General features: G+C 41.5%; 1 protein-coding gene across 4 annotated transcripts in view; it reads left to right on the forward strand.

Moving 5' to 3' along the window:
• fig4a (FIG4 phosphoinositide 5-phosphatase a) overlaps window positions 1-27,258 on the forward strand; it is a 112,051-nt gene that overhangs the window by 17,247 nt on the left and 67,546 nt on the right. For all 4 annotated transcript variants that reach the window (XM_078542574.1, XM_078542573.1, XM_078542575.1 and 1 more), the window contains 6 exons: window positions 7,585-7,635; window positions 10,708-10,859; window positions 12,656-12,790; window positions 23,390-23,490; window positions 23,651-23,813; window positions 25,001-25,098. In XM_078542574.1, the coding sequence (XP_078398700.1) occupies window positions 7,585-7,635; window positions 10,708-10,859; window positions 12,656-12,790; window positions 23,390-23,490; window positions 23,651-23,813; window positions 25,001-25,098 (700 nt within the window). The remainder of the gene's footprint in view (window positions 1-7,584; window positions 7,636-10,707; window positions 10,860-12,655; window positions 12,791-23,389; window positions 23,491-23,650; window positions 23,814-25,000; window positions 25,099-27,258) is intronic.

Below are 27,258 nucleotides of genomic sequence, written 5' to 3' on the forward strand. Positions count from 1 at the left end.
CCACAGTGTCCCCCCAGGCCTATTCTGTTGGCTAGTCAATGGAGCCTCATTAGAATAATTCTGGCAAAGGCCTTCCCAGTAACGCTGAAGAGTGAGATGCCCCCGGTAGTTGTGGCAATCCCCTTGATCGCCTATGTTCTTGTATAATGTAACGACGTTTGAATCATGCATATACTGTGGGACAGAGACTTCTCTCTGACAGAGGAAGAGGGTCGTGGAGGTCGGGCAGCAGGTGGGGCTTTCCCTATTTGAGTAGCTCAGCCGCTATACCATCCTTTCCAGCTGCTAAGGAGTCCATGGCCTTTTCAGGTTCAAATAACAAGGATTCTGCATCTAGCTCACACATGACCAGTAGGTGGAGAAGATCATCAGGCACAGCCAAAGAGGTACCCTTCTCACGTGAGTATAGCTCGGAGTAGTGGTCTATCCAGCAGGTCATTTGTTTGTTCCTGTCGGTGAGAATTTCGGAGGAGCAACTTTGGTTGTGACCAAGTGTTCTTTTGATGCCGTCATACATAGCACAAAGATTACTATTGTCACTAGCAGTTTGTATTTCTTCACAAAGACTGATCCGATACTTGATGGCACAGTATCTTTTATCTTCTATACAAAAACAAAAAACTGTGGATGCTGGAAATCCAAAACAAAAACAGAAATACCTGGAAAAACTCAGCGGGTCTGGCAGCATCAGCGGAGAAGAGCAAAGTTGACGTGTCGAGTCCTCATGACCCTTCAACAGAACTAAGTAAAAATAGGAAGGGGGTGAAATATAAGCTGGTTTGGGGGGGGTGGTGTTGTTGAAACAAGTAAGCAGTGATAGGAGGAGATAACCAAAAGATGTCACAGACAAAAGAACAAAGAGGTGTTGAAGGTGATGATATTATCTAAAAGAATGTGCTAATTAAGAGTGGAGAGCAGGACAAGCAAGGTAGCTCTAGTGGGGGTGGGGTGAAATAAACGATGGGTGGAATACATTTCAAAATAATGGAAATAGGTGGGAAAAGAAAAATCTGTATAAATTATTGGAAAAAAAACAAAGGAGGGGGAAGAAACGGAAAGGGGGTGGGGATGGAGGGTTGAGTTCAAGATCTGAAATTGTTGAACTCAATATTTAGTCCGGAAGGCTGTCAAGTGCCTAGTCGGAAGATGAGGTGCTGTTCCTCCAGTTTGCATTGAGCTTCACTGGAACAATGCAGCAAGCCAAGGACAGACGTGGGCAAGAGAGCAGGGTGGCGTGTTAAAATGGCAAGCGACAGGGAGGTCTGGGTAATGCTTGCGGACAGACCGAAGGTGTTCTGCAAAGCGGTCACCCAGTCTGCATTTGGTCGCTCCAATGTAGAGGAAACAGCATTGGGAGCAATGAATGCAGTAGACTAAGTTGGGGGAAATGCAAGTGAAATGCTGCTTCACTTGAAAGGAGTGTTTGGGCCCTTGGACGGTGAGGAGAGAGGAAGTGAAGGGGCAGGTGTTGCATATTCTGCATTTGCATTGGGAGGTGCCGTAGGACGGGGTTGAGGAGTACGGGATGATGGAGGAGTGGACCAGGGTGTCACTGAGGGAATGATCCCTACGGAATGCCGCCAGGTGGGGTGAAGGGAAGATGTGTTTTGTGGTGGCATCATGCTGGAGTTGGCGGAAATGGCGGAGGATGATCCTTTGAATGCAGAGGCTGGTGGGGTGATAAGTGAGGACAAGGGGGACCCTATTATGTTTCTGGGAGGGAGACGAAGGCGTGAGGGCGGATGCGTGGGAGATGGGCCGGACACTGTTGAGGGCCCTGTCAACTACCGTGGGTGGGAAACCTCGGCTAAGGAAGAAGGAAGACATGTCAGAGGAACTGTTTTTGAAAGTAGCGTCATCAGAACAGATGCGACGGAGGCGAAGGAACTGAGCGAATGGGATGGAGTCCTTACAGGAAGCGGGGTGTGAGGAGCTGTAGTCAAGGTAGCTGTGGGAGTCGGTAGGCTTGTAATGGATATTGGTGGACAGTCTATCACCAGAAATTGAGACAGAGAGGTCAGGGAAGGGAAGGGAAGTGTCAGAATTGGACCATGTGAAAATGATGGAGGGGTGGAGATTGGAAGCAAAATTAATAAATTTTTCCAGGTCCCGACAAGAGCATGAAGCAGAACCGAAATAATCATCGATGTACCGGAGAAAGAGTTGTGGGAGGGGAAGGACTGGACCTTTTATCTTCTACACATTTGGTTAGCATGAGATTGTCACATGCTTTAGGGTTAGGAGGCAGTTAAGCCAACTGAGCTACGCTCTTCGCTTCAATGACCGGAGTCATTTCTGCAACTTGGGTCTCGAACCAATCTTTGTTCCTTTCTCTTTCTTTGCCAAATGTTGTTTGACCACAGGGGCTGGCTTGCTTCACCAGCATTATCTGGTGAGCCCTCAGATGGAAGGGGCTGCTTTAAGAGGTTCTGATAACTCCAGGGATTTATTTGGGATGTGGGCTTCGCTGGCTATGCCAGCATTTATTGCCCATCCCTTGTTGCCCTTCCGAAGGTGGTGCTGAGCTGCCTACTTGAACCGCTGCAGTCCATGTGGTGTAGGTACACCCACAGTGCTGTTAGGAAGTGAGTTCCATGATTTTGACTCAGCAACTGAAAGAACGGCGATATATTTCCAAGCCAGGATGGTGAGTGACTTGGAGGGGAACCTCCAGGCGGTGGTGTTCCCATCAATCTGCTGCCCTTGTCCTTCTAGGTGGTAGTGGTTGTGGGTTTGGAAGGTGCTGCCTAAGGAGCCTTGGTGAATTCCTGCAGTGCATCTTGTAGGTGTTACACACTGCTGCTACTGTGCATCGGCGGTGGAGGAAGTGAATATTTGTGGATGTGGTGCAAATCAAGCGGACTGCTTTGTCCTGGATGGTGTCAAGCTTTTTCAGTGTTGTGGAAGCTGCTCTGATCAAAGCAAGTGGGGAGTATTCCATCACACTCCTGACTTGTGCCTTGTAGATGGTGGACAGGCTTTGGGAAGTCAGGAGGTGAGTTACTCATCGCATGATATCTAGCTTCTGACCTTCTCTTGTAGCCACAGTATTTATATGGCTAGTCCAGTTCAGTTTCTGGTCAATGGTGACCACCAGGATGTTGATAATGGGGGATTCAGTGATGGTAATGCCATTGAATGTTATGGGGTTAGATTCTCTCTTGTTGGAGATGGTTATACACTGACACTTGTGTCGCGTGAATGTTCCTTGCCACTTGTTAGCCCAAGCCTGGATATTGTCCCGGTCTTTCTGCATTTATACATGGACTTCTTCGATATCTGAGTCGTTGCCGATAGTGCTGACCATTGTGCAATCTCAGCGAACATCCCCACTTCTGACCTTATGATGGAAGGAAGGTCATTGATGAAGCAGCTAAAGGTGGTTGGGCCTAGGACACTACCCTGTGGAACTCCTGCAGTGATGTCCTGGAACTGAGATGACTGACCTCCAACAACCACAGCCATCTTCCTTGGTTCTAGGTATGACTCCAACCAGCTTGGAGTTTTCCCCCTGATTCTCTGACTCCAGTTTTGCTTGGGCTCCTTGATGCTGCTCTCGGTCAAATGCTGTCTTGATGTCAAGGGCTGTCACTCTCACCTCACCTTGGGAGTTCAGCTCTTTTGTCCTTGTTTGAACTAAGGCTGTTACGAGGTCAGGAGCTGAGTGGACCTGGCGGAACCCAAACTGGGCGTCAGTGAGCAGGTTATTGCTAAGCAAGTGCTGCTTGATAGCATTGTTAATGACCCCTTCTATTACTTTACTGATGATGAAGAGTAGACTGATGGGGCTGTAATTGGCCGGGTTGGATTTGTCCTTTTTGCGTACAGGACATACCTGGGCAATTTTCTACATAGCTGGGTAGATGCCAGTGTTGTAGCTGTACTGGAACAGCTTGGCTAGGGGTGCGGCAAGTTCTGGAGCACAAGTCTTCTGTACTATTGCTGGTATGTTGTCAGGGCCCATAGCCCTTGCAGTATCCAGTACCTTCAGCCATTTCTTGATATCATGTGGAGTGAATTGAATTGGCTGCAGACTGTCATCTGTGATGCTGGGGACCTTCAGAGGAGGCCGAGATGCACAATCAATTAATTTACCTTGTTACGAATGCTAAGTGCGTTCAGATACAGATCTTTTAGTTTTGTCGTCTTGTTATCTTTGTAACACCTAGTCTTGACTATTGGTGTATTCTTAGGTTTTATCTCTCTCTCCTTTCTTGCTATTCTATGACTCTCATTTCCCATATTACTTTTATGGTCTCCTGCTTTGAATCTACCCCTTGATTTGCTATATCTACCCAAGCTTGATCCCTCACCGCCTTGTTTAGTTTTAAGCCCTCTCTACTTCCCTCGTTAAGTGATTCGCAGGAACACACGTCCCAGGTGCAGAGCGTCCCAATGGTACAACCGCCACTTTCCCCAGTACTGATGCCAGTGCCTCATGAGCTGGAACCCATTTCTCCCACACCAGTCTTTGAGCCATGCATTCATCTCTCTAATCTTATTTGCCCTATGCCAATTTGCACATGGCTCAGGTAATAATTCAGAGATTATTACCTTTTGAGGTTTTCCTTCTTAATTTGGCACCTAACTTTTCATACTGACTATGCAGAACCTCTTTCCTTGTCCTGCCAATGTTGTTGGTACTTACATGGACCATGATGACTGGATCCCCCCCCTCCCACTGCAAGTTCCCCTCCATCCCTGAACAGATATCCCAAACCCTGGCACTGGGCAGGCTGCACAGCCTTCTGGACCCACTCTTTGCTGCAGAGAGCAATGTCAATCCCCCTCAGTATACTGTTCCCTACTACCACTGCATTCCTGTTTGTTCCCCATGGCTCCATAGCCAGCCTGCTCATCCATTTTGCAGACCTCGCTTTCGCCACACAGCCTGTGAGCACCTTAAACCTGTTTGACAATTTCAAAGCCTGAGGCTCCTCCACTACCATCTGCACAGTCCCATTACCTGCCTCATTGATGGTCGCATCTTTCTGCCCCTCACTGCTGACCAAAACAGATGGCCCTATACTAAAAGGTGTCTTCTGGAACAGTGTCCAGGTACTTCTCCCCCTCCCTTATCTTGTGGAGCATCTGCAGTTTGGCTTCCAGATCAGTAACCCTGATCCGGAATTCCCCTAGCTGCATACACTTTCTGTAGACGTGTTTGTTGTGAACCTCCTTAGTGTCCAAAAAAGCGTACATTCCACAGCTGCAACATAACACCTCTCCTGCATATATAATTTACTTTCTACTTAATTTAATTACTCACTTTTAATTAATTTAGAATAATTCCAATGTATGCCGCACCTCTTTCCCTCGTACACCGAATTCCCACGTGAAACTAATTCGCTACTCACTCAGCCTCCATCTCACTCCGGCATAGTCGCCTGTCTCTTCGTGCATCCCTTGCTGACCATCATGTTTGAAAAGCCTATCTGTTTTACAGACCCTCTGAGTGTCTAGCTAGTTTAGCTTCTTGCTACAGTAATTAACTCGCCTGATATTACTTGTATCCTCTATAGTGAAAACCAATGCACAATATCTGTTCAGTTCACCTGCCATCTCCTCCTTTTCCGTTATTAATTCCCCAACTCACTTTCAGTCGGAGCAATGCTCACTTTTTTAAATATCGATAGAAACTTGTACTATCTGTCTTTCTATTTCTAACTAGCTTTCTCTCGTTCCCTAATTTCTCCCCCTTACTAATCTTTTAGTCATTCTTTACTGTTCCTTTATATTCTGTCCAATCTTCTGATCTGCGTCCATCTTTGTGCAATTATATGCTTTTTCTTTAAATTTGATCTTTAACTTTTTAGTTAACCACAGATGGTGGGTCTTCCCCTTGGAATTTTCCTTTCTCGTTGGAATGTATTGATTCTGTGTATTCTGAAATATCCCCTTAAATGTCTGCCACTGCATCTCTATTGATGTATCCCTTAACCTAATTTGGCAGTTCACTTTAGCTAGCTCTGTTTTCATGCCCTCATAATTGCCCTCATTTAAGTTTAAAATCCTAATCTTGGACCCATTCTTCTCTCCCTCAAAGTGAATGTAAAATTCAATCATATTCTGATCGCCGCTACCTAGGAGCGCCTTCACTATGAGGTCATTAATTAATCCTATCTATTAGCACCGTACAAGGTCTAGTATAACCTGCTCTCTGGCTGGTGCCAGAATGTGCTGTTCTAAGAAACTATCCTGAAGACACTCTATAAGTTCCTCATCTAGGCTACCCTTGCCCACCTGATTCTTCTAGTCTATCTGTAGATTAAAATCCCCCATGATTTATTGCTGTACCTTTTCTGAGAAGCTTCCATGGCCTGCACACGACTCCCACAAGTGACTTCTTGACTTTATCATTTCTCATCTCTAATGTTAACAAAACAAGCTGCTGTGTTGCCCACTACATGGGAATTCTTGCAGCTCACTTTTTCTTCTCCATACTTCGTTCCTCAAACATGCTCCTTGTCAGCTATTTTTGCTCTCCATACATTATCTCCACTGTACACATTCAATTCCATACTAAGTCAGGCTCTACTTTGATTTCCATCCTTGCCAACCTCCATTTGACACTCTGCATCCCCCATGGATTGAATTTAAGATCCTCATCCTCTATTTTGCAATTTTTTTCATTGTCTTTTTCTCCCAATCTCTTTGCAGTCTCCTTCAGCCCCTGCTTGAGAGCATATGTCCTCTATTTTTCTGATTCTGTGGTACCCACTGTAACATTTTATTACTGAGGTTGTCTGAAGTAAGTTGCATAGCTGCTTGTAAAGATAAATGCAGATGAAGGAGGTGGTAGTATGCTATACCATCTGGCTTTCCAATGTCCATTTGTAATGTCACTCTCTCAAAAAGTCAGCATTTTGTCAGACAGGAGCTGCCCCCTTCGGAAATGCGATTTGTTGTCACCTTACCGAGTATTTTTATTTTAAGTGAATATTTTCCTTGTTTTGTTCCATTGAAGTTTGTTATACTCCAGAAAACCAGATAGTGTAGAAAAGAACTGGAGCCAATCTTTATACACCTTTTAAATCATTTATTTACAGAGATACAGATTTCAAACCTGCACCTTCTAACCCAGCAACCACAATTTCAGTCTGTTCCTACTTGTAGGAGCACAAGTAAATCCCCAGTTAATGCCCAACATCAGCATACAATTAACTACAATGAGTATAAAGTTAACAACTTACAGCTCAGGATGCTGTTTGACACATTCTGGCTGGCCAGCACTGTGTTAGGTAATGGAAAGCAGATCCACTCTCTTCTCCCCGTAAATCTTGTATTCACCCTTTTATTCCCTGTTCCAAATATTATTCCTATTGATTCATTACATTACTTTGCCAACTACTGATTGTGAGACTGAAGTTACTTTTATTTGTTCTATTGTCTTTCTTGGAAGCAAGCACACACGTATCTAGACATTTATTGTTGCTGATTCTTGTAAATTATTGAAGACATTGATGTAATTCAAAGAGAAATCAGTTCAGCTAATCTGTTAGGAATATTCTGTCTCTTTTTCATTGCTCTGAATGTTTCAAGTATATACCACTAAAATGAAACATTAAGTAATTATTTTTCCAGGTATGTGAGAATTTTCCAGAGTGTGGATCTTTCCAGCAATTTTTATTTTAGGTAAGACATTGCTTTTATTTGTGATTTACATGTCTAATATAATATTACCAGTTGTTTTTGCTCCGGCATCCTCCATATTCCAAAGGAATAAGATTAGGTTAGGTTAAGATTAGACAAGGAGAGTGGCTCTTGGTAAATGCATAGATAATGCTCATAGTTCCTCTCTTTCTATTTAATGTCTTTCCTGGCCCAGTACACAATTGGTTTTCCTGTTGGCCCCTTCTTTTATTCCTCCTGCTGTTGCTAGTGATTTTTTAAATAGTATTTTGCCTTGTAAATGCTGCTGTTTTTAGTGTGAGGAATTAAATGATTTGTTAGTTGTATTATAATGTTACAGTTCAAATATTACACCAGATATGATCATTGGTGCATAATGATCAATGACTCTGGTGATTACATATTAAGCATGAAATGGATGTGTGCCGGTTATGCCCTAACCTTCCAGTTTCTAATGGCTGGAACTGACTCCAGTGACTGGAGAATATGTAGAATGATGGAATGTTGTTACAGGAGTTAGATAAGTTAGCTGGTAGCCTTTTGAGACTAGCCTAGTTCTATAAGAGTGAAAAGCTGGTACCTGAAAGATTTGACACCCTAGGAATAGTTCTTTTGTAAAATCCATGACCTTGGTACTGGACGAATGTGCAGGGCATCCTCGCACAACAATGGATCGGTTTCCATGCTGGCTGGCTCCGGATGGTTGGTTGCTTACTCATCATTTGTGCATCATCTTTATTGTTATCTTCTACGTGGTTACGATGTCCTCTCTCCCAATTCTTTCCAGATGTTAAGGGAAGGTCATGTTTGACAAATTTGATCGAATTTTTTGAGGAGGTATTCAAGAGTGTTGATGAGGGTAATGCATTTGATGTGGCCTACGTGGACTTTAGCAAGGCTTTTGATAAGGCCCCTCATGGGAGACTGGTCAAGAAAGTTAAGAGGCCTTGGGATCCAAGGCATAGTGGCACATTGGATCCAAAATTGGCTGAGAGGCAGGAAGCAGAGGGTGATGGTAGAGGTATGTTTCTGTGACTAGAAGTCTGTTTCCAGTGGGGTTCCGCAGGGCTCGGTGCTGGGGCCTTTGCTGTTTGTGCTGTACATAAATGATTTGGACTTAAATGTAGGATGCATGATCAAGAAATTTGTGGATGACACAAAAATTGGTAGGGTGGTAAATAGTGAGGAGGATAGCTGGAAACTGCAGGAAGTTTTCAATGGACTGGTCAGGTGGGCAAAGCAGTGGCAAATGGAATTCAACCTGGAGAAATGTGAGGTAATGCATTTGGGGAGGGCTAACAAGTCAAGGGATACACTGAATGGTAGGACCCTGGAAAGTACTGAAGATCAGAGGGACTTTGGTGTGCATATCCACAGATCCCTCAAGGTAGCAGGGCAGATAGATAAGGTGGTTAAGAAGTCATATGGTATACTTGCCTTTATTAACCAAGGCGTGGAATGGAAGAGCAGGGAGGTTATGCTGGAACTGTATAAAATGCTGGTTAGGCCACAACTGGAGTACTGTGTGCAGTCCTGGTCACCACATTATAGGAAGGAGATGATTGCACTGGAAAAGTTGCAGAGGAGATTTACCAGGATGCTGCCTGGGCTGGAGGGTCTGAGCTATGAAGAAAGATTGGATAGGCTGGGGTTGTTTTCCTTGCAGCAGTGAAGGTTGAGAGGGGTATAAGATTGAGGGGCATAGATAGGGTAGATAGGAAGGCACTTTTTCCATTAGTAGAGGGGTCAATAACCAGGGGGCATAGATTTAAGATGAGAGGTAGAAGGCTAAGAGGTGAATTAAGGAGAAATGTTTTCACCGAGGGTGGTGGGAGTCTGGAACTCGCTGCCTGAAAGGGTGGTTGAGTCAGAAGCTTTCGTAACATTTAAGAAGAATTTAGATATTTATTTGCATTGCCATAGCCTCCAGGGCTATGGGCCAAGCGCTGGAAAATATGAGTGTAGACAGATCTTTGTTGACACGTGGACCAAATGGCTGCTTTCTGTGCTGTAGACATGAATGAGTCTATGTGCTTTGTCAAGTAATTGATTTGGAACTAGTGTCGGTGCTAATCCCAAATTGTTACTATAGCTCTGCCTTTTTAAGCACCCCCCGGCAATCCATTTAATGAGGTCGAGTATCAGAGAGACCAGTACCTCATTAGAAATAAATTGGATCCTAGAAGTACTGAATACTGTAATACTAACTACCCCTCGTGGAATTGACCTCCCCTTTGTACTGTTGGACCAGGATGTTTCAGATACGGGAGGACACTGCAATGAAGAAGAAAATTTTAGCTACCTGTTTTACAGGATTGTCTTCATTGCTTGAATGCAAATATTGATTCTGTCCTTTGCGAGACCATATAAGATCAGGTATATTTACAAAAATAAATTACCTAGCCTAATGAGGAACAAGTTTTATGCTGAATAAGGGCAGAGTCACATGTCCACTGTTCCAACATTTAAAATTGCTTGAAGAAACTGCCTGTATCCCCTCCATTGCCATATGAACTTATTTCTTGTGAAATATATGATATGCTTCCATCTAGGGAGATGGAAGCAGAGTGGTAATGTCACTGGACAAGTAACCCAGAGGCCCAGGCTAATGCTTTGGGGACACGGGTTCAAATCCCAAAATGTCAGCTGGTGGAATTTAATTTCAATTAATAAATCAGGAATGTAAAGCTAGACTCATTAATGGTGACCATGACAATTATCATTTGTTGTAAAAGCCCATCCGGTTACTAATATCCTTTAGGGAAGGAAACCTGCCATCCTTACATGGTCTAATCTACTTGTGACCTAAATCCAATGCACTGTGGTTGACTCTTAACTGCCCTCTGAAATGGCCTAGCAAGCCATTTAGTTAAAGGGCAATTAGGGTTGGACAACAGATGCTGGCCCTGTCAGATGATGCCTACATCTCATGAAAGAACAAAGAAAAACATTTAAAAATTAAAGAAAATGGGTGGCTTTTAGTTTTTAACAAAAACAGCAACCATTCTTTTCGTATGCTACATATGTACTATTTTCTGAGAAGAGAAGCTATGTTGCCTTATTTCTTTTCTATAGTTACAGCTATGATCTGACTCATTCCCTTCAGTTCAATCTAACACTGTTGAAAATGCCCAGTGAAGGATTGAAAAGTGAAATCTTTGGACATGGTCGGCAGGAGAGCTTTGATATCTTTGAGGATGAGGGTGTCAGTACACAGCCTGGAAGTGGTAAGCATTAAACATGTTAGATGCAGGTGTTTGTTCAAGGATGATGTAAGTTAGCCAATAGAAATAAATGCATGGTTGTCTGCCCCTTTTCTCCTATGGTTACTATGTGGTTGCCCTTTCTCATAATGTAGAGTGGGTTAATAGAATATAAATTAGAATAATTACACGCCAGATTTAATTGCATGTTCACGTTCTGAACAGGTGAAATATGTTTACAATGATGCACGGAGCTCCTACCAGGCCTATTTACAGCAAGAGGAACAATTTTAATTTAAAATTGTTTTTAATAAATGACAATATATTGTTATATATTGGAGCCACATGTAGGCCAAGTAAGGATGGCAGATTTCCTTCTCCTAAAGGACATTAATGAACCAGATGGGTTTTTACAACAATTGGCAACGGTTTTGTGATCATCATGTGACTCCAATATATAATTGTTTTACACAGGTGCCAGACTTAATGTTTTGCTTTAAGATTTGAGTTGCAAAATGCTATGATCTCACAGGGGAGGCAGTAGCATCGTGATATTGTCACTGGACTAGTATTCCAGAGACCCAGGGCAATGCTCTGGGGACCCAGGTTCAAATTCCACCATGGCAGATGGTGGAATTTGAATCCAGTAAGAATCTGAAATTAAAAATCTAATGATGATCATGAAACCATTGCCAATTGTTGTAAAAACCCATCTGGTTCATTAATGCCCTTTTTAGGAGAAGGAAATCTGCCGTCCTTGCCTGGCCCACATGTGACTCCAGACCCACAGCAATATGGTTGACTCTGAACAAGGGCAGTTAGGGATGGGCAATAAATGCTGGCCTAGCAGGCAATGCCCACATCCCATGAATGAATAATAAAAAATTTTTAAAATCTGATGCTTCATATTGACAGTGATTTCATTGTTTGAGTCCGGACTTGAGAACCCTAAGTAGAAGCTAGATGGTTTTGAGAGATGAGCACTCGCTTTGCTGTTGTATCTCCAAGTAAACCTTGTAGAGCAATGTAGGCACAGAGCTGGAAACAAATCATTTGCCTGCTGTTTTTAAATACTATGTCCAGAAAGGCATTCAGCTTCAGTATCTTTCTCTTATACCCACCCGCTCCTCCCCCTGGCCCCCGACCACCCAAGTCTACTAGGACTTCATAATTTCATCCTTAGCTATTTTAACTGCGTTCATGGAGTATTTGTATCATTTTTTTCCCCTATATATGCGCTGTACTTTTCACTTGCCTAGTGAAACCTCAATTCCATTAATCTGCTACTGTCCAAGCCAATGTACCCTGCTCAAGTACTGCCATAAATAACTGACTACATTCAACGTGTTGCTGTTTGTGGTACTTTTTATGAAAAATGGATGTTATGTTCACCCTCAAAACCATAATTGTACAATATAATTTGTACTATGTTAAATACCCTGGGCAGTTTCTGATAGATTGAGATGCTGTGCAAGTTTGTTTTCCTAGCAACTGTAATGGAAATTGCTGAAGTTGAGGCTGTAACTGTATTGGATATTTTTTTTACGACTTAAAGAAATAAACTCACTAGCTGCTTGAAAGAAAATTATACCACTTTTGGGACCAGTCTTGAAAATTCTGTACCACACCACCTGCTACTGAGCTATGTTCTCCAAGAAGTGAGAACACACAAAACATCAGAACCATTGTTCAGATACCAGATTGTCCTTGAGCAAAACCACAGATGATCAGCTGATAACCATATTATACATTTAAAATAGTATATGTTATTTATTTCTATGTTCTAATGTTTAAGTTGACATAATATTTATCATTTTCAGCTCCTGGTTACTATGGCATTCTGAATGAGCCCTATCTCAAATATGCTTGGAACGGTTACATCTTAGAAAAAGTCAAAGCTACTGTCCACCATAACTGGTTGTTGTATATTATTCATGGATTCTGTGGTCAATCGAGTATCCTTTTCTAATGATTCTGTTATTACACGATAAAATGTATTTCAAAATGTAAAATGTTCTGTTCTGTTGGGACCTAATTAACAAAAGCTTCATAGCCAGACCTCCCTGTACTTATGGGCACGTATTTTGTTCCGGTGTGCATTGAAAAAGTCCTTGGTTGGCCTATGGAGTATACATAGAACCAGAAAAGCTGTTGAGGAGAGGGAGGCACTTCAACCTAGTTAGCTTAACTTCAGTAGGCAAAAGAATATTTTATGGGATGTCACCTAATTTTGTTTACTATCCAAAGGCATTAAATAGTAATAAGCGTTACTAATAACTAATGGGTTATGGAACAGTACAAGTATTAGATTGTTAAGCAAATCAGAAGGTGACTGATCCATTCGGATCTAATTGGAAGAGAATTCGACAGAAGAAAGTTGCACTCTATGTAATCGAAGTGAAATTAAGAACCCTACCTGAGTATTCATTTTGCAACAAAAAACAGAATATTATGTATAATTGACTTTGTAAGAGGACCAGTGAAATTCAGCAGAATTCTGTCTATTATAGATGCTTTACACACAATTAAGTTTACATTACTCAAATGAATCAAAAGATTATATTTCTCACCATTATTGCATCAAGTTGTAAAACTAGATAACAAAATAGCTTTGTATTAGTCAAAGAGGACTGAACAAATTAACTTGAGTCAAAGAAAGATGAATTAGGATAAATGCAATTCACATCAGACTTGGAAACATAAAACCAGGTGCTATTTGGGTGTCCATTGACAAAAATGGAAAAATAAAGTTTAAGTGACATTGACGAGTCAGTAATCATTTGACCAGTGAGTGGCTATTATAAAAAATAACTAAACAAATGCTAAGATGCATCTTGCAAATTTTGCCTAAGTAACGGAAAATACATATCAAAAAATAATAAATGATGGAGGAGTATCTTGAAACATGTTCAGGATATCCAAGAGTGACCCATAAATGTAAATAATGCCTGCACTTGACCTCCAGGTTAGTTATCTTGCCAATTGATTATAGAGATTGCAAATGACAGTTCAAACATGTACAGTTTTGGGCACTAGTACCAGTGTTAGATTTTGCTGGGTTCAAATTTAAAACTGACTCAGCCTTTGAAGTGTCTTGTATATTGGGGAAACATCAAACAATTATTTTGAAATTTTAAAAAGCAGCATTCGACTGCATTTAATCGAAGTAAAGTTCTGCCCCTAATCTTCCAAGAGTTTGGAATTTTGGATAATTTAGATGTAAACATATTTTAAATTCATCTGTTTACGTGCCTCCATTAGAACTTTGGATGTCTATCAAACAAATTTAGTGCTACCTTAATGTTGAAATGAAGCCACAATAATCTGCATTTATATAGCATCTTTAACATCATAAAGCATTCCAAAGCACTTCACATGGGTGTTATCAAACAAAACTTGACACTGAGCAACATTGCCACATTGAGAGATATTAGGACAGCTTAGTCGGAGGTCGATTTTAAGCAGCATCTTAAAGGAAGAGAGAGACGGGTTTAGGGAGGGAATTATGCAGCTACGGGCCTGAGCAGCTGAAGGCACGGTCACCAGTAATAGAACAATTAAAATCAGGGGTGCACAAGAGGCCATAATTGGTGAAGTTAGTGTTTTGGACAGGAGGTTGGGTTAATTTAAACAGCACTAATTTCTCCTCTCTCCACCAGTCCATAAATAGAAAGTTGTTTTGATTTGTTTCCCTCTTTTATAAGTAGTGACATATTTCCACACCCCTTGGTTTTTGTATGATCCAATTTTCTATTAATAACCCCACAGCAAACTCAAGATAGGATGAACTAAAAAGAGTTAATTTATTACGCACATTCAAAATGCAAAAGGAGGGTCACAACCTCGCCTACACACTCTCACAGTAAAGAGAGGGATAGAAAAAAGGTTTTACGGTACAGAGACCACAGAGAAAATAAATATTGGTTCACTTGAGTTCCTGAGTCCAGAATCAAAGTCCAGTGAGGAATTCCTCCAGGGAGTTTGGTGGGCTGAAAAGCGATGTTGTAAAATTCACTTTCTTGGTGGTGTTGACCTCAAAGATGAGAGAGGCACGCAGAGATGAATCCGTCTTGTAGGCAATGGTACAGAACTTCCAACAGAAGTACGATAGATGGGACCAGGTATCCAACCTGGGCCAGAGCTCCTTCAGTGCGGCCTGCTAGGCAGATGTTAAAGCAGCAGACTGAGCTTTTCTGTTGTTCCACAAGCCAGAGGCCCATGTCACATGACTCCCACCTCTCCACCCTCTTTGACAAAGGATGTGTATCCTTCGTCTGGATTCTGAAGTCTCTTAAATGTCTCAGCCATTAAGAATTGAAAGGAAGGTTGCGGGGCCTTTGTCTTAGCAGACGATCCATCTCCTTGCCAGCCGGGGTCATTAAATGCATGTAATGCCATTGAATGTCATGGGGAGATGGTTAGATTATCTCTTGTTGGAGATGGTGATTGCCTGGCACTTGTGTGGCACAAATGTTAATTGCCACTTATCAGCTCAAGCCTGAATGTTGTCCAGGTCTTGCTGTATGTGGCCACGGACTGCTTCAGTATCTGAAGAGCTACACGTGGTGCTGAACGTGTGGTGTAATCATCAGCAAACAACCACACTCTGATCTTATGATGGAGAGAAGGTCATTGATGAAGCAGCTGCAGATGGTTGGGCTTCAGACACGGCCCTGAGGAACTCTGCAGCGATGCCTTGGGACTCAGATGATTGACCTCCAACAGCCACAGCAATCTTCCTTTTGTAGGGAACATAGGAGCAAGGGCAGGCCATTCAGCCCTTCGAGCCTGCTCCACCATTCAAACAAATCATGGCTAATCATCTACCTCCATGCCGTTTTTCTCTACTATACATGTATCCCTTGATGTCATTAGTATCCAGAAATCTATTGATTTCTGACTTAGATATGCTTGATAATTGATTGAGATTCCACAGCCATCTGGGTAGAGAATTCCAAAGACTCTCCACCCTCTGAGTGAATAAATGTGCCCTTATCTCAGTCTTAAATGGCCTGCCCTTTATTCTGAGATGATGTCACCTGGTTCTAGACTTAGCAGCCAGGGGAAACATCCTATCCACATCTACCTGTTACACCCTGTAAGGTTTTGTAAGTTTCAATGAGATCACCTCTCATCCTTTGAAACACCAGAGATTACAGAACCAGTTTCCTCAATCTCTCCTCATAAAACAATCCCACCATCCCAGGATTTTGTCTGGTGAACCTCTGTTGCACGCTCTATGGCAAGTATATCCTTCCTTAGATAAGGAGACCAAAACTGTGTACACTACTTCAGATGAGGTCTCACCAAGACTCTACATAATTGCAGCAAGCCATCTTTACTCCTGTACTCAATACCCCTTGCGATGAAGGTCAGCATACCATATGTCTTCCCAATTGCTTGCTTCACCTGCATGCTAGCCTTTAGTAACTCATGAACAAGAACACCCAGGTCCCTTTGGACATCAACACTTCCCAACCGCTCACCATTTAAGAAATAATCTGCCTTTCTGTTTTTTCTACCAAAGTGGATGACTTATTCACATTATATTCCATCTGCCATGTTTTTGCCCATTCACTTAGCCTGTCCAAATCCTCTTGAAACCTCTTGCATCCTCCTCACAACTGTCATCAGTAAATGTGAAAATATTACATTTGGTCCCCACATACAAATCATTTATGTAGATTGTGAACAGCTGTGACCCAAGCACTGATCCTTGCAGTACCCACTGGTAATAGCCTGCCATCCTGATAATGACCCGTTTATTCTTTGTTTTCTGTCTGTCTAACCAATTCTCAATCCATAGCAGTATATTATTCCCAACCCCATGTGCTCTAATTTTGTTAACTAACTTCCTGTGTACGACCTTGTCAAAAGCCTTCTGAAAATCCAAATACACTACAACCCTGGCTCTCCTTTATCTATGCTACAAGTAACGTTCTCAAAAAAACTCCAACAGGTTTGTCAAACATGATTTCCCTTTCTCAAATCCATGTTGACTCTGCCCAATCATATCATCATTTTCCAAGTGTCCAGTTATCACATCCTTTATAATAAATTCTAGTATTTTCCCTACTACTGACGTCAAACTAACAGGTCTGTAGTTCTGTTTTTTCCTCTCTCTCCCTTCTTAAATAGTGGGCTTACATTTGCTACTTTCCAGTCCACATGAATATTTCCAGAATCCATAGAATTTTGAAAGATAACCACTATTGCATCCACTATGTCTATAGCCACCTTCTTCAATACTCTGGGATATAGCTCACCTGGCCCAGGGGATTTATCAACGTTTAATGCAGTTAATCTTTTGAGTACTACATCTTTATTAATACCAAATTCTTTCAGTTCCTCATTTTCACAAGTCCCTTGGTTCCCTAGTATTTCTGGGAGATTTTCTGTCTTCCTCCATGAAGGCAGGCACAAAGTGATTGTTTATTTTCCCCTCCGTTTCCCAATTCTCCATTATAAATTCTCCTGTCTTCGTCTGTAATGGACCCACAATTTTCCTTGCTAATATTTTCTTTTTCATATACCTAAAAGAGCTTTTACGGTCTGCCTTTGTTACTTGCTATCTTGCATTCATATTCTCTTTTCCCTTTATCAGTTTCTTAGTCATCCTTTTCTGGATGCTAAATTGCTTCCAATCCTTGGGCTTGCCACTTTTTCTGGCATCTTTATAAGCCACTCCCTTTGATCTAATGCAACCTTTAACTTATTTTGTTAGCCCAGATTGATTCACCTTTCCTGTTGGGTTTTTGTGTCTTAGAGAAATGTATATTTGTTTATTTTAAATACTAGGCATCGCCCGTCTACCGTCAAATCTTTTAATGTATTTTCACAATCCACCATAGCCAACTTGCCCCTCATACCTTCATAATTTCCCTGGTTCAGATTTAGGACCCTAGTTTCAGAATGAACTGTATTACTTTCAATCTTAATGTAAAATTCTATCATTTTATGGTCACTATTTCCTAATGACTCATTTACAGCAAGGTTAATTAGCCCTTTCTCATACTAACTCTAAAATAGCCAGTTGGTTCATCAGCGCATTATGCCAGAAACCCATCTTGTACACACTCCAGGAATTCATCCTCCACAGCATTAATGCTAATTGAGGTGCTATGTCAATTGAAGTTGCTCATTGTGACTGTATTACCCTTGTTACATGCAGTTCTAATTCCCTGATTTCTACCATGCCCAACATTACCACTACAGTTTGGCCTATAAACCACTCCCACCAATATTTGCTAACCCTTGCTGTTTCTTAGCTCCACCCAAACTGATTCTGCATCTTAATCATTCGATCTAAGATCCTCTCTCATGGATATACTGACCTCGTCCCTTGTTAAGTTTTACCCCACCTCCTTTTCCCCCTCCACCTTTTCCTCCTAAATGATGAATATCCTTGAATATTCAATTCCCAGACCTGGTCACTCTGTAACCATATCCCTGTAATGGCAATGAAATCATACCCATGTACTTCTATTTGCACCTTCAAATCACACTACCTTATTGCGAATGCTGCATGCATTCAGTGTGCCCTTAACTTTGTCTTTTTAACATTATTCCGCATTCTGATCCTTTTTGATGGATGCCTTCATTTCTTCATTCCTATTTCACTTACTACTTAGCTACTCCCTGTTACCAGTTTTGCTTCCCTTCAATCTGAGCTCCCTGTCAGGTTCCCATCCTGCTGCCAATCTAGTTTAATCCCTCTCCAGGCAAATCTCCCTGCCAGGATGTTAGTCCTAGTCTTGCTAAGGTGCAACCCGTCCATCTTGTACAGATCCCACCTGCCCCAGAACCAGTCCCAATGCCTCAGAAACCTGATGCCCTCTCTCCTACACCAATTTGCCAGCCACAGGTTCAATCGCTCAGCCCTCCTATTCCCATGCTCACTAGCATGTGGCACTGGGAGTAATCTTGAGGCTATTGCTTTTGAGGTCCTGCTTTTTAATTTATTTCCCAACTCCCTAAAACCCGCTTTCAGGATCTAATCCCTCTTCCTACCTATGTTGTTGGTACCAATGTGGACCACAACATCTGGCTGTTCGCCCTTCCCCAGAAGAATATCAGTAGCCGCTCATGGATAACCCTCATGCTTGCCCAATTTTGAGTCGCTAGATCTGTTCAAAATCTATTCCATTAGCACAGGTGTAGTACCACACAACATGATGGAGGGTATTCTCAATGTGAAGACAGGACTTCATCTGCACAAGGACTTTGCGGTAGTCACTCCAATGATACTGTCGTAGACAGATGCATTTGCGACAGGTAGATTAGTGAGGGCGAGGTCAAATAAGTTTTCCCCTCTTGCTTTCTAGCCACCTGCCACAGACCCAGTCTAGCAGCTAGGTGCCCTTGCCACTCTTAGTGCTTTCTCCTACTGATGTTCAACCTGATTCATCAGTTGAGGACAAGTGGTGGGTTAAAAGGGGTTGAAAGTTCAGTGATTTCAGAAAATGAAACAAAGTAGGAAAGCTTTACTGTTGCCTAGCGACAGTGATCCAAAGGCACAACCACAGAAAAGACAGGAGCTGAGTTCAGTGTGTATATCAGAGAGAGAAGACAGGGATCTGAAGCTCTCTGAGAAGACGACCTGCAAAGCTAGTTGGTCAGGAGTTAACTGAATAATCAGTTGTGGGATTCTAAAGTGATCAGTTTAGCAGAGATGCTACTGTAAGATTGAGTTTAGGAAACTCATTTGTTTGCTCTGCAGTTGGGAGTATCGGTGAGTTTAGAGTTTTTTTGGGTGTCTCGGGGAAAGAGATGAGTTGGTGAGAAGCGTCAAGTGAATGTTCAGGAATTCACCGAAAGAAACCATTTGCAACTGTACCAGTCCCAAGCGAGAAGCATTTGTGTCAAGCTAGTGGTAACTCTTCACTGATTTATGTGACTGTAAAGATTTTGCTGGGGTAAGGGAATAATGGGAATTTGAATTGGCTTCTTGTGTTTGTATTGAGGTCTTTCCAACCTTTTTGTCTGTAATATAGTTCACTCTTCTTGTTTTAATAAATCTTTTATTCTTTGTATTAAAGTTCACCAGTAAACTCCTGTGCATTTGTTCAGTAACTTTTCTCCATGGTTTCGGGGAAAAAAAAAATTAGGATCTATCAAGCCAGGTTTCACTCTGGGATCTTAGTTGTCCAGTATCAACAGCAGCTGGGATCATAACACTATGTCCAAAACCATGCATGTTTCTTCCCTTTTTTACTACTTTTTACAGTTTACACTACCAATATTATATTGGTATAACTACATTTCTAATTTACTGTGATGAAAGGGCACATAACTGAAAACCGTTGTCACCTCTCTAGCTAACTAAAAAGTTTTACATGTGGCTGCTTCTCTGATTGGCAGCATGTAATGTTGGTCACAATTTGGCTTTACCTTCTGGTACGCCACCTAGACTGATGTCCAGATACAAGCCACAAGGTTCAAGGTTTCTAGGGATGACTAAATGATGATTTTGTTTACCAACACAGCACTCTGCATCTACTGTAGTAGTTGCTAAGCTTCATGTTTAACCTTTTGTAGACATTGAATTACATGGACCTTCAAACAGTTCAAGCTACAGGCTTGGTTTAAGGGTGGCATTTCTTATTTAACAAGTTTTATCGTTCATTGAGAACCCCCCCTTATGCTTCATCAGGAACTCCTTTTCTGCTATCTCTTCTATAGTTCAAAATCTGCTCCAGCTTTTTGCAGGTGACTGTTTTCTTTGTATTCTCATTTCTTATCCTTAGTGCAGGTATTTTTTTAATATATAACCAGCTGCATGTGTTTTTCAGGAAAGGAACTGTTGATTTCTATTAAGCCCCTGGCCATTAGTGTACTGTATTATATTGACTAGATATTGATTTGGTTTCAGCCAGTGTGGTAATGTTTCCTGTTTTTTTTTCCCCCGTCTGTCATTTCTTTTTGTTGTTTATCTTCTGCTATTTGTTGGATGGCAAAACTCAGAATAAAAAGAGACTACATTCAAATCCCTCCCCTTAAAGAAACTAGATACCATCCTTTAAATCACTTAAAGTTTTGTGATTCATTCTCCACGTCCCTGTCTGAGAAATTCATTATTGGTTTCCAAAAGTTAGCTAAATCTATTCCCCATGTTTACAGAGTCAGCATACAGAATCCAAACAGCATTAGCTAGGCAATTTTGTCACACACTTAATTATATAATTTTTGTGAAGTAAAACAATGCTGAAATGTAATCAACACCCCAAAGTATCATGATGAATATCTTGTATTTTTTTAAATCTACTATTTTTATGTAACTCAATGCATAAATTTATTTTTTGCATTATATGATATTTGATATCCCACATATTTAAATATGAATGCAGATTATAGGTTCTTATTCATAAATGGTACATGTACTGAGTTGATATTGTCACTTTCTTCATCACAGCTTTGCAGTTATGTCTAGAGAGCTGACTGTCATGGTGGGTGAATGAGCCTCAGACTTGCTATCCTGAGATTGCATGGGATTGCTGGTGCTGCTTGTGACTCTTTTTGACTGTTTTCTTCCCCATTTTATTTTTCTCTCTGCACCATTTTAGCATATGTATTACTCTCCTTTTGTCTGTTTTCCTCCTTATGTCTATTTTCATTTTCCTTTGCTTCTCTATCTGTTCCTTTCTTCCTGAGACCAGCATTTCATATGGAGATAGCAGGATGCAGATGGAGCTGATAGCAGAGAATTACTAGGGCAGCAAATGGATATGGAGTGTTTGGATCTGGCACCAAAGAGAGAGATGGGGTTATCCTCAATATATGATTTTGGTCTGCTGTCCATACATCGGCATTAACGTTATTGAGTGTGCATGGGGGTGGTGGGAGAAGTGTTACGAGCCCAGCTGATGTTAATACTGGACAGGTCAGATCCCAGACTGAAACCTGGCTGAATAGATCCTAACTTTTTTTTAGAAACCGTGGAAGAAAGTTACTGAACAAGATCACGAGTATGCTGATGAACTTTAAACACAAAGAATAAAATATTTTTTCAACAAGAAAAATGAACTATTTTACACGAGACAAAAAGGTTGGAAAGATCTTAATGCTCCCAAAGACTGCACTCAAGCTGAGAGTTGCTTGGGCCTGCTCAAAAGAGTTCTGAGCAACTGGTGTTTCCGAACAATAGATTTCAGGATTAGAGAGGTTATGTTGTAGTATGCTAGTTGAAGCAGATGATCAGTCATGATTTTATTGAATGGAGGAGAAGAGTCAGAGGCCATGTGACTACCACCTATTTCCTATGCCAACATTCTGTTTGCTGGGGGGCCAGAAAGCGGAATGGGGAGGCGATGACATAGTGGTATTGTCACTGGACTAATATTCCAGAGACCCAGGGTAATGCTCTGGGGACCTGGGTTTGAATCTCCCCATGGCAAATTTGAATTCAATAAAAACCTGGAATTAAGAGTCTGATGACCATGAAACCATTGTCGATTGCTGTAAAAACTCGTCTGGTTCACCAATGCCCTTGAGTGAAGGAAATCTGCTATCCTTGCCTGGCCTACACATGACTCCAGATCCACAGGAATGTGGTTGACTCTTAACTGCCCTCTGAACAAGGGCAATTAGGGATAGGCAATAAATGCTGGCCACATCCCATGAACGAATAAAAAAAAATTAACTAGGTAACTCTGATACTTCATGATGATATTTCTCATTGCCAGTAAATTAATATAGTATAATAAATATATTTAAGATCGAAATAGAACTAGAAGTAAAACTTCAGAAACTCAATCTACAGAGTTACCCAGTGGCACCCAGCAAGCAAAATGTTGATATAGGAAATAGGTCATGCGCCCCCTCGACTCTTCTCCATTCAATAAGATCATGACTAATCATCTTCAACTGCACTTTCCCACCCTATCCCCATGTTTTGTGATTTCCTTAGTGTCCAAAATCTTTTGTTCTCCAGCTTGCATATACTCAACAACTGATCACCCGCAGCCCTCTGGGGTAGAGAATTCCTAAGATTCTCAACCTCTTGAGTGAATAAATTTCTCACCTCAGCCCAAATGGCCAACTCTTTATCCTAAGGCTAGTTCTGGATTCTCCAGGTGGAGGAAACAGCTTCTCAACAACTAGCCTGTTATGTTCTCTAAGAATGTTATAAGTGAGTTTCAGTGAGTTTGCTTCTCATTCTTCTGCTCGGACTTCTTGTGGAGTTTAGAAGTAGGCCATTGGCTCTTCGAGCCTGCTCCACCATTCAATAAGATCATGACTAATCTTCTACCTCACTACACTATCCCACAGTATCCCCATATCGCTCGAGTTCTTTATTATCTAAAAATCTTTTGATCTCAGTCAGCAACTGAACATCTAATCTAGGCCCATTCTGCTCAAGCTTTCTTCGTAGGCTGGTCATCCCAGGATACGACAGTTTGTAATAGCAAATGTTGACACAAAAACATAAACAATTGTGACAGCAGCAAGTAAGGTTTGTGAACAGAAAGATTGTGCCCTATCCAAGATTTTTAATAATATTAGATAATGTGGGATTAATTTGCTTTCTGCTCATTGTGCCTTAACTTAACTGTCAGAAATGCTGATCTATGGCAGACCAGTTTACGTTACTTTGATAGCCAGAAGATCCTGTAAGTTTGCTGGAACACGTTTCCTGAAAAGAGGTGCAAATTGTGAGGTATATGCACACAGGTCGCAGAAACCTGCCTTCAAATTAAAGAATTTGAAAGCAAATAAAACACTTAGAGATGGGTAATAAATCGCCCACAATCTGTGAATGAATAAAATATTTAAAGTTGCATTAATAATGTGCAACTTTGTATTTTTCACTTTCCCAGGGCGATGTGGCCAATGAAGTAGAGACTGAACAGATAATTCATGATGCTTCTGTGATGTCCTTTTCTGCTGGAAGTTATTCTTCTTATGTACAGGTTCGAGGTTCTGTTCCACTCTACTGGTCTCAGGACATTTCAACTATGATGCCCAAGCCACCTATTACATGTAAGTGTTAAGAATTCTAAAAATATCTCACTTGGCTAAACCAAATATTTTAGCTTTTACTTTTTTTTTAATTGTTCTTCGTATATGGGAGATGCAGGCTATGTTGCATTTATTGCCTATCTCTAATTGCGCTGGTTTTGGATTTTGTGAACCACTGCAATTTTTATACTAGTTGTGCTCCCACAATGTTGTTAGGTAGAAAATGCAAGAATATTACCGTATGAGTTCTACCTGATTTAAGTCTGTAGTCTTTCTAATTCGTAGGCTGATCTCTCTGAGGGCAGTTAAGTATTTGGCCCCATGCAGAATAGCCAATCTGACTCCCAATAGAATTTTCAGATCTGTAACAGCAAAATCCATAGTTTCCAAAAAGGCACAATATAGCTTTCAAAGAACCATGTCATGAACAGGATTAATGATCGCTGCAGTAGTTTTTAAGAAAGCTTCTACTTGTCATAAATAAAATGCTTTCTTGAGCATTAATTCCGGTACAAGAAGCTTCAAACTCAAAAAAACGAAATACTAGAAGTCTAAAATAAAAACAGAAAACACTGGAGCAGTTTAGCAGGTCAGGCAGCATCTGTCAAAAAAACAAAATACAGATCATTTGATATTTCAGGTATAAATTCTTTGAGAAAGGATTTACACTTGAAACACTAACCAACTTGTATTTTGCCAAACTTCAGAACTCATCATTTTCATGCAAGAGGCACATTTTGGACACAATCTCAGTTCTTTCCATAAAGCAGCTACCTGGAACAGCTTATAACCTTTTATTGATATGCACTTCGGTCTGAAGTCGTAAATCTTCAGGGATCATCTGTCACCTTCTGCATTTTTTTTGGGCACGAGCTGAATAAATGATAAATTACCAATATTGGAATGACCTTTCTCGCTCTCTCCAGTTCAAGTTCTTAGCTTACCACCTACTCCTTTATCTAGTTTTTGATGGATCATATTAATTTTAGTACTCTAACTTGTACTTGGGATCTCCATTGCTAGCTCCTTATCCAGGAGTGTATATTGCAAAGTTCTTTATGGGATGATTTTCTTAGACAGTTTTCCCTTTTGGAGACCAGAGTTTCTAATATATATATAATTTTCTTGTATTCAAGTTTTATTCCCTCTTTCTGTTCACAAATTCAAATTTATTTTACCGTGATGCATTTTATTCTATTCTCTTACAGTGGACCAGGCAGACCCATTTGCCCACGTGGCAGCTCTTCACTTTGACCAGATGTTCCAAAGATTTGGCACCCCGATTATTATCCTGAACCTGGTTAAGGTGAGCTTCTCATTGATTTTTTTTATTTTCAAAATATCACATTGGAGTACATATTGATAGCAATTCTCCAACTTTCCCCCTCTTTCCATCTCCCAATTTTCTCTTCTCCATCTTCCCCTGATCCGCCCCCCCCACCCTGATACTTGCATTCTGATAGTATCCTGCAGTCCCAGGCAAGCAAGCACAGTTAAGTATCAGTACGTTGTTTGACCTTATGCCACTTTGCAGCTAGGATCTTTTTGGACAACAATCTAAGTGAAAATTTTTATTTATCTTACTGGGCTCCTAATTTTAACACTGATAAGTGGTCATCTTTAGGTTGTGGTTGTCATATTTTTTTCAAACACTGAACCAAAAGCAACAATCCCCATGAAGATAAATATTTCAGTTGAATGAAAGTATTTATTCTTATTTTATTCATTCAAGGGATGTGGGCTTCGCTGGCTAGGTCAGCATTTATCGTGTGTTCCTAACTGCCCTTGAGAAGGTGGTGGTGAGCTGCCTTCATGAACTGCTATAGTCCATGTGGTGTAGGTACACTCAGTGCTGTTAGGGAGGGAGTTCCAGGATTTTGACCCAGTGACAGTGAGGGAATGGTGATATATTTCCAAGTCAGGATGGTGTGTGGCTTGGAGGGGAACTTCCAGGTGGTGGTGTTCCCACATATCTGCTGCCCTTGTCCTTCTAGATGGGGATAATCGTGGGCTTGGAAGGTGCTGTCTAAGGAGCCTTGGTGAGTTTCTGCAGTGCATCTTGTTGATTGCACACACTGTTGCTACTGTGTGTCGGTGGAGAGGGCGAGTGAATGTTTGTGGATGGAGTGCCAATCAAACGGGCTGCTTTGTCCTGAGTAAGTGGATGGAGCAATAGTAACATTCGTGTCACCCAAGTGCCAGAAAATAACCATCTCCCCTTGACGTTCAACTTTGTTGCTATTGTTGAATCACCCACCATCAACATTCTGTCGACCAAAGACTTAACTGGACCAGCTCCACAAATAATCTGGCTGCAAGAGTAGGTCAGAGGCTGTGAATTCCATGGTGAGTAACTCACTTCCTGACTCGCCACAGCCTGTCCACCATCTACAAGGCATAAGTCAAGAATATGATGGAATACTCTCCACTTGCCTATATGAGTGCAGGTCCAACAACACTCAAAACAACTTGACACCATCCAGGATAAAGCAGCCCACTTGACTCCACAACCTTAAACATTCACGGTCTTCAAGACTGGTGCAAAGTTGCTGCAGTGTGTAACATCTACAAGCTACATTGCAGCAACTCGCCAAGGCTCCTTCAACAGCACTGTGACTTCTGCCTAGACGGACAAGGACATTGGGTCAAAATCCTGGAATGCCCCCCTTTGATTCCCTGGGTGTACTAACACCACATGGACTGCAGCGGTTCAAGAAAGCACCTTCTCAAGGGCAACAAATGCTGGTCTATTCAGCGATGACAACATTCTGTAAAAAAAAATTTTTTAAATATATAGTAAGTTTCCTTCAAGCCATACACCATCCTGACTTGGAACTGTTTTATCGTTCCTTTATTGTTGCTGGATCAAAATCCTGGAACACCCTCCCTAAAAGCACTGTGGTATACCTTTACCATATGGGCTGTAGCAATTCAAGAAGGTGACTCACTACCACACACACACACCCCCCGCCCCCCCGCCCTCTCAAGGGCAGGTAGAGACCAGCAACAAATGTCGGTGATGCCCACGTCCCATGAACGAATAAACAAAATCTAGCTATCAGTAATAGTGATAGATTGGAATGAGTGGTGGGTTAAAATAAAAACGTTCGCCTACAAGAGATCTAAAATAAAAGACACATGCAGGAATAGTTCAACAAATTGGTTGGTATCTCTGGTGGGGTGGGGTGGGGTGAAGGGAGAGGTAGATTACCAATTTAGGCATGAGCTATTCGACTGGAGTTGAAATAGTTCGAGCAAATGTACAAGTGTGATCTCTGTCCCAGCCAAACACGTCCAGTTTGTGCTTGAAGGAATAAACTGAATCAGCATTCATTGCACGAACCAACTATCTGTTCCACAAATCCATCCTCCTCTTGGAAAAGAAATACCTAACACCCAACCTAATTCTGCCTTTGCATAATTTGTATGCATGGCTCTTGGCCCTCCCTAAGCTGCCCTGTAGATC

Source organism: Cetorhinus maximus, chromosome 5, assembly GCF_964194155.1.
Source record: "Cetorhinus maximus chromosome 5, sCetMax3.hap1.1, whole genome shotgun sequence".
NCBI classification, from domain to species: domain Eukaryota; kingdom Metazoa; phylum Chordata; class Chondrichthyes; order Lamniformes; family Cetorhinidae; genus Cetorhinus; species Cetorhinus maximus.